The 12,206-nt window shown below is 36.4% G+C and overlaps 1 protein-coding gene across 2 annotated transcripts in view; it reads left to right on the top strand.

Annotated features, from left to right (window-relative positions):
* Window positions 1-12,206, top strand: part of dnai7 (dynein axonemal intermediate chain 7) — a 41,623-nt gene that overhangs the window by 25,880 nt on the left and 3,537 nt on the right. For both annotated transcript variants that reach the window (XM_072916046.1, XM_061983616.1), the window contains 2 exons: window positions 1,879-2,093; window positions 2,159-2,317. In XM_072916046.1, the coding sequence (XP_072772147.1) occupies window positions 1,879-2,093; window positions 2,159-2,317 (374 nt within the window). The remainder of the gene's footprint in view (window positions 1-1,878; window positions 2,094-2,158; window positions 2,318-12,206) is intronic.

The following is a 12,206-nucleotide window of genomic DNA, read 5'->3' as shown; positions in this document are numbered from 1 at the left end:
TTTTTACTTTTTATTTTATTTTTTATTATTCAATTTTTTTTTTTTTTAAATATGTCAATAAAATACTGTTATATTGGCTTTCACTATGTAGTGAGTCACTAGAAAAAAAGCGCTATATAAATATAATTCACTTCACTTTTCATGTTAATAAAGTAAAAAAAGACTGCATGAGTTTATGTTATATATATATATATATATATATATATATATATATATATATATATATATATATATATATATATATATATATATAAAATATTAATATTTGTGGAATTTTAACAAAATACTTTTGTAAAATATTCTATATTTTTATACATTTATTATTACTATTCAATTTTTTTTTTTTAAATGTCAATAAAATACTAATTTAGCTTGCAGGATTTTAAACCTTTAAATGCCAGTGTGATGAAAAATGTAACATTCCATAAAATACTGAAAATGATTCTATATTACCGGTATTATTACTATTTTTTTTCCACACTTTAAATGAGTCAATATTTTAAAACTACTTCAGATTGATGTATATGTCTATAAAATACTAATTATATTTGCAGAAGTTTAACCCTTTAAATGGCAGAATGATGAAAAATGTCAGGTTCCTAACAACTATTGTAAAATATTCTATATTAATATATTTTTTATGTATTTTTTTTATTTCCTAATTTGTTTTTATTCTTTTTTTTTTCAATCTTATTTCTATTTTTTTTTAGTTAATTTGTAATATATATCTATCAAATATTAATATTTGTGGGATTTTGACAAAATACTTTGGTAAAATATTCTATTTTTTTACTTTTTATTTTATTTTTTATTATTCAATTTTTTTTTTTTTTTAAATATGTCAATAAAATACTGTTATATTGGCTTTCACTATGTAGTGAGTCACTAGAAAAAAAGCGCTATATAAATATAATTCACTTCACTTTTCATGTTAATAAAGTAAAAAAAGACTGCATGAGTTTATGTTATATATATATATATATATATATATATATATATATATATATATATATATATATATATATATATATATATATATATAAAATATTAATATTTGTGGAATTTTAACAAAATACTTTTGTAAAATATTCTATATTTTTATACATTTATTATTACTATTCAATTTTTTTTTTTTAAATGTCAATAAAATACTAATTTAGCTTGCAGGATTTTAAACCTTTAAATGCCAGTGTGATGAAAAATGTAACATTCCATAAAATACTGAAAATGATTCTATATTACCGGTATTATTACTATTTTTTTCCCACACTTTAAATGAGTCAATATTTTAAAACTACTTCAGATTGATGTATATGTCTATAAAATACTAATTATATTTGCAGAAGTTTAACCCTTTAAATGGCAGAATGATGAAAAATGTCAGGTTCCTAACAACTATTGTAAAATATTCTATATTAATATATTTTTTATGTATTTTTTTTATTTCCTAATTTGTTTTTATTCTTTTTTTTCCAATCTTATTTCTATTTTTTTTTTAGTTAATTTGTAATATATATCTATCAAATATTAATATTTGTGGGATTTTGACAAAATACTTTGGTAAAATATTCAATTTTTTTACTTTTTATTTTATTTTTTATTATTCAAATTGTTTTTTTTTAAATATGTCAATAAAATACTGTTATATTGGCTTTCACTATGTAGTGAGTCACTAGAAAAAAAGCGCTATATAAATATAATTCACTTCACTTTTCATGTTAATAAAGTAAAAAAAAGACTGCATGAGTTTATGTTAAGATACACGAGGGCTCAAAAATGGCATTTTATGGGACATTTTTGTCATTTGGAGCAAATATGTGTTTTTAATGGCACAAAATCTCCTGAATGTCCAAATAATGAGGAGCATGTTTCCCTCAGAGAAGCACTGGAGGACAGACGGCATCAGCGACTTCTGTCTCAACCAGGAGGAGGGCACGCTCTCCTTCAGGATGGAGTCCCTCTACCCTTTTGTGCTCATGCTGCACACCTACGCCAATTTTCCCTTCCGCAGCTGGGAGCTGCGGCCGCTGGGCCAGGACTCGGCTCGCTTCAGCATCCAGGGGGCGCTCATGGACCTCAGCATCACCGTCAAGGTGGGACCGCGGTTGGCGAGACACGGCGGAGGAGCTGTGGTAAATAAGTATAGTGTTCTCTCCAGGGGAACCTGTGCATGCTGCAGTCGGAGCGAGACGTGGGCCTGGCGGACCTCTTTGACCGCTGGATGAGTGCGGCCCAGCTGCAGCGGGCCATGGTCCAGGCCGGGATCAACGTCTTTGTGAACGAGCACACCGACAAGTTTGTTCCTTCCTGCTGCAAGGTTTGCATCTCCGACACCACAGCGTGTGTGCACACCCTCATGCAGAGTCCATCTTTGGTTGCCACGGAGACAGAGTATTAAAAAGACTTAGAACTTTAGTTCTAAGTCTGTCCAAATCTAAAGCAGGGGTCCCCGACCCTTTTTCCACCAGGGAAAGGTATGCATTATTTCCCACATGTGGCAGATACAAACAGCAAAAAAATCATAACGCCGAAGTAGTGGGAGCCCTGGGCGTGTTTCTATACGAGGAGATGGTACCTCATACCTGCCAACTACTCCGGTTTTCCCGTAATTAGTACGGTTTTCATCAACCTATTCCGGGTTACGGTTGCAGTGATAAAAAATACGGTTTTTCATTAATTAATTTTAAAGTTTTATTCACGAAATCGCGTAACAACAATGACAATCGACACTGCTTCCCGTAACTTCCTATCGAGCCATTCCGAATGCCATGCGCGAGGCTATTTATAGCACCCCTGCCAAGCACGAGGCAGCAGTTGCCATTGTTTCCAAACGAGCGAACGATCATGGAATCAGCCGGAGAAAAATCGCAAACGAGTCTTAAACCGAAAAGAAAACTGCAGTCATTCCGTGAAGAATATTCAAAAGCCTATCCGGGAATAATTATCCGTTCCAAAAAGGGTGAAAACTACGCGAATTGCACCTTGTGCAGACAAGATTTTTCGATCGGACACGGAGGAATTAGTGATGTAAAAGACCACGTTGGGACAAAAAACCACAAGTCTAATGCCGTTGCTAAATTTGGATTTTAGCCACAAAAAGGTAATGACACCAATGTTATCTATTGGAATTGTTTAGTACTGTTATACTGTTAAAAGTGTTTATACTATTTATGCTTTCAAGTCCAAGTTGAAGAAATCTTGTTAAATGTTGACAGCATAACTACCAAAATACAGAAGTATGTCCTTAATATTTTTGCAGTGCTATTTCTGTTGAAAAGTTCAAATGATTACATTAGAGATGTGATGTGCCACTTTTCAAGTGTCTGATGGCTTAAATTAATTTTCATTAATTTTTCATATTTTGAATTCTTTTGAAAGGCTTACAAAAAAACGACATTTGAATTGTAATTCCATGCTATTGACAGGACTATTAATTTTAATGAAGTTAGCTTACCATGTTTACAGTATGATAATTGTGATAGAAATGTGAATTTTAGGCACAGAATATTTTTTACAATTGAACAAGGCAGTAGATTATACAAGCTTGGACAGAAAGTTAATAATGACACCAATTCTTTTTTTTATGGAATTGTTTAGTACTGTTTTACCATTTGTTTACTGTAAAAAGTGTTTATACTGTTTATACTTTCAATTAACAAATTGAAGTCTTGTGAAAGGTTGACATGATAACTGGCATTAACTGTCAAAATAATTTCAAACTTTATTGAAGTTAGCTTACAGAATAAACATGTCAATCAACCCATATGATTTTTGCTGTAAAATTTTTGTTTTGAAAAGTCACTGTGACTGATAGAAAAGTGATGGTTTTAGCAACATTTTAACCTGTCTGAATGCTAATAATCATTTTGCGTCGGGGGGCGAACCTGAACCCCCCACCAGGACTTTGTCCTGGACCTACCGGGGCCTGCGGCCCCTGGACCCTGGCTACTAGGTTTTTCTGATTTCAAAAGTTGGCAGGTATGGTACCTGGTCCCACCTTGGCCTTCAGCGATGTCTTGCTTAGTCCCACTTCAATAAATACCTCTCAAAATACCATCATTTATGTCACCACAGCTTGAAAAATACTACACAGAAACACATTTACAGTTTGGGTTTTATTATTTGGGTGGTATGTCAATATATCAGGGGTGTCCAAACTTTTACAGTTGGGGTTTTATTATTTGGGCGGTATGTCAATATATCAGGGGTGTCCAAACTTCTTCCACTGAGGGCCACAAGCTGAAAAATGAAAACATGCGGGGGCCATTTTGATATTTTTCACTTTCAAAATCAATACTATTTATGGATTAGTTTTACCTTTAAGACTCTCCTGAAGTTTGGTCTCGGTGACCAGTCATAAAAATGTTTGAAAAAACAGTCATGTATATATATATATATGTATATATGTATATGTATATATATATATATATATATATATATGTATATATATATATATATATATATATATATGTCTTAATAAGGTTATCCAAAAAATAGTGCTCGATACCGTAGTAGAGCGCAATATATGTATGTGTGGGAAAAAAATCACAAGACTATTTCATCTCTACAGGCCTGTTTCATGAGGGGTTCCCTCAATCATCAGGAGATTTTAATGGGAGCATTCACATACCATGGTTTATATAGGGCACAGAGTGGGTGGGTACAGGCTGGCATAGGGGCGTGGTGATTGGCTCATGTGTTGCCTAGGAGGTGTTTCCGTCTGTGGCGGCATGCTGATACAATTTCGCTGCGCTTGTTGAGGGATGACAGGTCTGGACGGTATATAATAAACAGTTTCTCTTTCAAGCATAGGTTGCATCTTTTATTACCACTATTGTAAGGTGTGCTGGATGCAAGAATTTGCCATGTTATTGAATATTCAACATTATTGTCTTTGAGGTCCCAAATGTGTTTGCTGAGTTCTGTGGTATTCCGCAGGTTTTGGTTCCTGAAAGAAGCCTTGTGATTGTTCCATCTGGTTTTAAACTCTCCCTCGGTTAATCCTACATATGTGTTGGATGTGTTAATGTCCTTGCGTGTTACCTTAGATTGGTAAACAACTGATGTTTGTAAGCACCCCCCGTTGAGAGGGCAATCAGGTTTCTTGCGGCGTTAAAATCTCCTGATGATTGAGGGAACCCCTCATGAAACAGGCCTGTAGAGATGAAATAGTCTTGTGATTTTTTTCCCACACATACATATATATATATATATATATATATATATATATATATATATATATATATATATATATATATATGTACAGTATAATAATGTGTATGTATTAGAGATGCGCGGTTTGCGGACACAACCGCGGAGTCCGCAGATAAACCGCGGGTCGGGCGGGTAAAAATAGATTTTAAATAGATGCGGGCGGTTGGCGGTTGAACCAATTCGGAAATATATATACATAGTTAAATGTTGTTACCCACATACGAAAAACGAGCAGCACTCTTTGAAACAGTCAATTGTTCATCAGGCACTGCAGCACAGCACAACACTACAGAAGAAGAAGAAAAAAAGAAAAAGATGGCACCGCGTCCCAGCAACAAGTGGCGCAAGTGAGCGCTCCTTCAGCGCAGCAGGGCGCATTTTAGAGGCCAGGCGCTCTCGCATGAATCCTGGCACTGTAGATGCCATTTTATTCCTGCATAGTGCTAAAAAAAAAAAAAAAGTAAGTAGACATACGGTTGGATATGTTAAACGAATTAGTCTACGTTACCTATAGGCTATACCAAATAAGCCCATGTCCAACCTATATTGAGTTCGGTCAGCTAAATAATTTTGATGGTTACGTGTTGTTTGGGCGCACTACAATGCAAAGGAATTAAGGCAATTGTGTTGTTTATTGTGTTTTTTTTCTATTGGAGATATACTATGTGTGAATAATTATTTGGCCTCGCTTTCAAGTGAAGCGCATCTCCGATTGGCGACAATGTAAGGATATTTAGCCTGCTTTGTTTGTCGCGACCGTCTATTTTCATTATAATTCAAGTTTGATGATAAAGTGCAGTCTGATGGGTTTGATTTCCCCCCTTCAGCTATTTGCCTTGGCCAATAAGTTGCAGGTCATTTATTATTATTATTTATTTAATTTATTTTTGTTTAAATAGAGATGACATACATATGTTATTGTATAATTTAAGTTTGTGCGCGTGATTGACAGCCTAAGGCTTATGAGGCACATTTTTTATTTATTTTTTTATTTCAACTTAAAAACGTATGAGCCTATGCCTATGCCTAGAACATAGGCTATGTGTTTATCTTTATTTTCCTGCCTGTCGTTGACAATGGAGATTGTCTGATATTTTGTCATGGCTGCAGATCAATCAATAAAGGTTCATCTTTGTCGCGAAATTGTTCACTGCTTCACTGTGCACCCCGCCCTCGTCCCTATTTGAGCATTATAACGTTAACAAGTTAATATTCATTGAAATAAATTCAGAACATTTTTTTTACCTAACGAAAATATAGGCCTAGTTTTTCTAAAACATTTTTTTAACTTCTTAAAAGCCTCGTTCTGCTTGCTGCAACTGCGCACACAAAGTGTGAGGAACGCACTATCTGAGGGCATTGGCAACAATAGTCAACACTTTCTTAATGGAAATGACAATAATACTATAATAATGATCAATAATATTATCACACATTAATATCTCTTAGCCACTAACGCATGGCCAATAGATATTAATGCGTGGCACGCATTGAATGTCTCTGCTGTAATTGGATCAGTCTCCTTTCTTTAACAGGCAAAAGCTTTCTAACCTCACTAATGCCTTGCATCGTCTATATTAGATATATAACAACGGGCGGGTGCGGGCGGGTGTGGTTTTGATAAAATGTTGGTTGGGTGGATGGCGGATGGTTGACGACTTTTGTGATGCGGTTGCGGGTGAAATAATTGCCTATCCGCGCATCTCTAGTATGTATGTATGTGTATATATGTATGTAAGTGTGTATATGTGTGTGTATATACAGTATATGTATGTGTGTGTGTGTGTATATATATGTATGTGCGCGTATATACATTGGTGGTCAAAAGTGTACATACACGTGTAAAGAACATCATGTCATGGCTGTCTGGAGTTTCCAATCATTTCTTATTTTTTGTGATGTAGTGATTGGAGCACATACTTGTTGCTCACAAAAAACATTCATGAAGTTTGCTTCTTTTATGAATTTATTATGGCTCTACTGAAAATGTGAGGGTCAAAAGTATACATACAGCAATGTTAATATTTGCTTACATGTCCCTTGGCAAGTTTACCTGCAATAAGGCGCCACTAAATTGGTGCAGTTCAGCTAAATGTGTTGACATGGACTTGTTTCTTCAGCATTGTCCACACCAGTGTTTTTCAACCTTTTTTGAGCCAAGGCACATTTTTTTGCGTTGAAAAAATCCGGAGGCACACCACCAGCAGAAATCATAAACTCAGTTGACAGTAAAAAGTTGTTGTCGCAATTGTTGGATATGAATTTAAAGCATAACCAAGCATGCATCACTATAGCTCTTGTCTCAAAGTAGGTGTACTGTCACATCACCCCCTGACTTATTTGGAGTTTTTTGCTGTTTTCCTGTGTGTAGTGTTTTACTTCTTGTCTTGCGCTCCTATTTTGGTGGCTTTTTCTCTTTTTTTGGTATTTTCCTGTAGCAGTTTCATGTCTTATGTTTCCCGCATCTACTTTGTTTTAGCAATCAAGAATATTTCAGTTGTTTTTATTCTTCTTTGTGGGGACATTGTTGATAGTCATGTCATGTTCGGATGTACATTGTGGACGCCGTCTTTGCTCCACAGTAAGTCTTTGCTGTCGTCCAGCATTCTGTTTTTGTTTATTTTGTAGCCAGTTCAGTTTTACTTTCGTTCTGCATAGCCTTCCCTAAGCTTCAATGCCTTTTCTTAGCGGCACTCACCTTTTGTTTATTTTTGGTTTAAGCATAATACACCTTTTTACCTGCCTTTACAAAGCAATTAGCTACCGGCTGCCACTTACTGATATGGAAGAGTATTACACGGTTACTCTGCCGAGCTCTAGACAGCACCGACACTCAACAACAACACATCATTTGCAGACTATAATTACTGCTTTGCAAAAAATGTTTTTAACCCAAATATGTGAAATTAAATAATCTCCCAAGGCACACCAGACTTTATCTCACGGCACACTAATAAAAAAATAACATAATAATACTTGGTGAAGTAAGTTATATTTCATATGGCGAGATGAGTAAGATTATTTTGAAAATGAACGAACGAATGAATGAAATATATACAAATATATTCAAGAGGTCTAAATCCAAACAAAAAGACTTCGCTTATGTAGAGGTGGTTGAAAAACACTGGTCCACACCTTTAAGTCAGGACTTTGGGAAGGCCATTCTAAAACCTTTATTCTAGCCTGATTTAGCCATTCCTTTACCACTTTTGACAGCTCCATTTTTGTTTCTGGAGGAAAACTCAATACAGCCATGACATTATGTTCTTTACAAGTGTATGTAAACTTTTGATCGTGACTGTATGTACTACTGGGCATTGAATCCCCTCAAGTTGTCACTAGTGTACAAAACGGGCTATTTTTTTGGCGCATTTAAAAATCAATGAACCCGCATCGGACGTGGTACTGTCAAAACTATAATAATAGTAAAAAACATATTGAATGTGAAAACATTTCTAACGCTATTGGTAACGCTGGTAGTTGGTTGGTTGGAGTGGAAGTGGCAGGCAAACCATTTCACCACCAGGACAGCTTAACTTGTTTCCGGGGTCGGCCGACCTGGTTTCACAAGTTTCTCTTTAAATATCCTTCTTGAAAATGGCCTTACAAATATATATTTGCCACCTAATTGTTGGTTAAAAAAGTGAGGACCGCTTATTTCTCCGCTGTCCGGGTATGGCTTCACTGCCACTTTCTGCTTCCGTAAATCACAACTTGTGATTGGACACCTGGGAGTGACAAGTGAGTATCCAATCACAGTCACCTTCAACGTAAGGTTACCTAGATGCTTAAAATGGTCGCCCGACTCTCATGCGTTTGTCCTCCGTGGCGGGAATCGAAACTGAAAGTTAACGTGACGTGTATGCCGAGCACGTGCGCCTCCTTCTTGACCTCGACATGAATCATTCTTCAAGGCCAAAGTTTGTCAAAGACGTTCCATTTTGCCTCCAAGAAGGGAAAATGTTCCCTGAACAAGACTATTACTTACAAAACATGATATCAAGGAAGTATTGGATCCCGAAACAGCGTCCCCTAGGGCTGGGAATCTTGGGGTGCCACACGATTGGAATCGATTCGATTCTTGGGGGTAACGATTCGATTCAGTCTCGATCCAAAACGATTCTCGATTCAAAATCAATACTTTTTTTTTATAACTTTGGGTGCCAGTTCTATGACTCCTCCATAAAATAGGTAAACCGCCCTGATAAGTTTCGATATTACCTAAAAGCAAACTGCTTTAGTTTATTAAGAAGAAGAGTTGAGTTGCGTTTGAGTTTATTTGGAACATGCAAGCAATTTCCAGCTTCTCTTTTCAACATGTTGGAAACATAACAGTTGCTAAAACTTTTGTTCACTTCCCATTCTCAATTTATTTACAATATGCTCCATAAGTAATGTTGCGTTTTGGACCAGTTGTTCCTCCCAGGGAATTCAAGTCACAATTCGCTCCCAAGCTCTTTACGACACTTAAAGCTGAGTTGAAAAACCACCAGAGACAGAATGGGTATTTTGTTGTATATTTTCAAAGCTTTGCAAATATACATTTTGAGACCAGTCTAACCCTAGAACATTCTATTGCTCCGCCCAAAATGGTCTGTCTTCCCAACGCCAAAAACCCCTCTTTCCTTCCCCCTCCCTAGCCATAATACAAGCACAACGTCTCCCTAGTCATAATACATTCCAAAGAACTCAAGGTTAACACACACAGTTTACTTGCTGACAGAGCATCAAGAGAAGAAATGGAAAACACGAGCTGTTTTCAAATATGACTAAGAAATGAAAGAAGTACAACTTAAATTCGGATATATGTAAATATCTGCCTCCGACAGTAATCACAATAAAAAAAACCATAATAATACTCGGTGAAGTAAGTTATATTTCATATGGTGAGATGAGTAAGATTATTTTGAAAATGAACGGATGAATGGATGAAATATATACAAATATATACAAGAGGTCTAAATCCAAACAAAAAGACTCCGTTTATGTAGAGGAAAAGGAGCGCAGCTGCTTCTTCAAAACAGATAAGGAACTGGCCAAAACAGCAACAAACAGGGGCCCGTAAGACAAAAAGAGTTTACTAGCGGACATAAGATAAAAGCAGGGAGGTCACGAGAAGGCAAAAAACTAGCTGCTTTAAACATGACGATGGATTCAGAAAGAACACTTAAAAATATATAATTCTCACAGTTTACAGTTCAGATTGGATTTTATTTAGTGCGCGGACTACATTTGCTGTGCACAAAGGACCTTGTTGCTTTCAAAGACGGCTGCCTTGGATGTAAACAACGATGTCCGCTCCTATAATACCCGTTATTACCACTTTTGATGAGTTTTTCTTGCAGTAAATGAGCATTATACAATTTACTGTTGTAGGTTTTTAATATGGTAACGTCACTATAGTGTAAACTACATTTATTTCACATGGTATACTATATACGCTGTGCATCACATTTGTTTCCCGTTCATCCGCCTTGTTTGAAGGTGGCAGAAAGAGTCCAGAATTTCTCATAAGTTGTTCATATTCAGACAAGGTAAGCAAAACATAGCTTTGGTAGATCATACTTGCCAACCCTCCCGGATTTTCCGGGAGACTCCCGAAATTCAGCGCCTCTCCCGAAAACCTCCCGGGACAAATTTTCTCCCGAAAAACTCCCGAAATTCAGGCGGACCTGAGTGACGTGTTGACAACACACAACAACAGTGTCTACCGTAAAGCAGTTCGTCTGCCGTAAACAGCAATGTTGTGACACTTTTAAACAGGACAATACTGCCATCTACTGTACATGCATATGTGACCCACCCATAATGTGTCACATTTTTGTGTTGATTTATTTATTTTATTTTGTGGTTTGAATTCGTTTTTGGAGCTGTCATTACACATTTATCAGTATTCACATTGGTCAGTAGGGGGCTGTAGGGCGTTTCTTCCCAATTGAATGCTATCACCTGCAGACCGGAAGTGTCTTGTCATTCTGATGAGCGCGACCAGTCTGTGAACAATTGAAACGTCCTGTGTGCTTTTTCCTCCTGTATAACAGGTTAGTTTTGGTGAATCGACTCACTGAATAATATCTATGTGATCTTTATAAGTTAAAGTACACATTCTGATGGTGGAGCCTGACTCTTAAGTGTTTGTGAGTTGTAGTTTGTAAATGAACACTGAAATTCAAGTATTTATTTTATTTATATATATATATATATATATATATATATATATATATATATGTCTTAATAAGGTTATCCAAAAAATAGTGCTCGATACCGTAGTAGAGCGCAATATATGTATGTGTGGGGAAAAAAATCACAAGACTACTTCATCTCTACAGGCCTGTTTCATGAGGGGGTACCCTCAATCGTCAGGAGATTTTAATGGGAGCATTCGCATACCATGGTTTATATAGGGCACAGAGTGGGTGGGTACAGGCTGGCCTAGGGGCATGGTGATTGGCTCATGTGTTACCTAGGAGGTGTTTCCGTCTATGGCGGCATGTTGTTACAATTTCGCTGCGCTTGTTGAGGGATGACAGGTCTGGACGGTAAATAATAAACAGTTTCTCTTTCAAGCATAGGTTGCATCTTTTATTACCACTATTGTAAGGTGTGCTGGATGCAAGAATTTGCCATGTTATTGAATATTCAACATTATTGTCTTTGAGGTCCCAAATGTGTTTGCTGAGTTCTGTGGTATTCCGCAGGTTTTGGTTCCTGAAAGAAGCCTTGTGATTGTTCCATCTGGTTTTAAACTCTCCCTCGGTTAATCCTACATATGTGTCAGATGTGTTAATGTCCTTGCGTGTTACCTTAGATTGGTAGACAACTGATGTTCGTAAGCACCCCCCGTTGAGAGGGCAATCAGGTTTCTTGCGGCAGTTGCAGCCTTTGTTGGTTTTGGGGTCGCTCTGTCTGGACATTAACACATCCGACACATATGTAGGATTAACCGAGGGAGAGTTTAAAACCAGATGGAACAATCACAAGGCTTCTTTCAG

The sequence above is a fragment of the Nerophis lumbriciformis genome, linkage group LG25 (assembly GCF_033978685.3).
Source record: "Nerophis lumbriciformis linkage group LG25, RoL_Nlum_v2.1, whole genome shotgun sequence".
NCBI classification, from domain to species: Eukaryota; Metazoa; Chordata; class Actinopteri; order Syngnathiformes; family Syngnathidae; genus Nerophis; species Nerophis lumbriciformis.
This window is presented reverse-complemented; position numbering and strand designations above follow the sequence as displayed.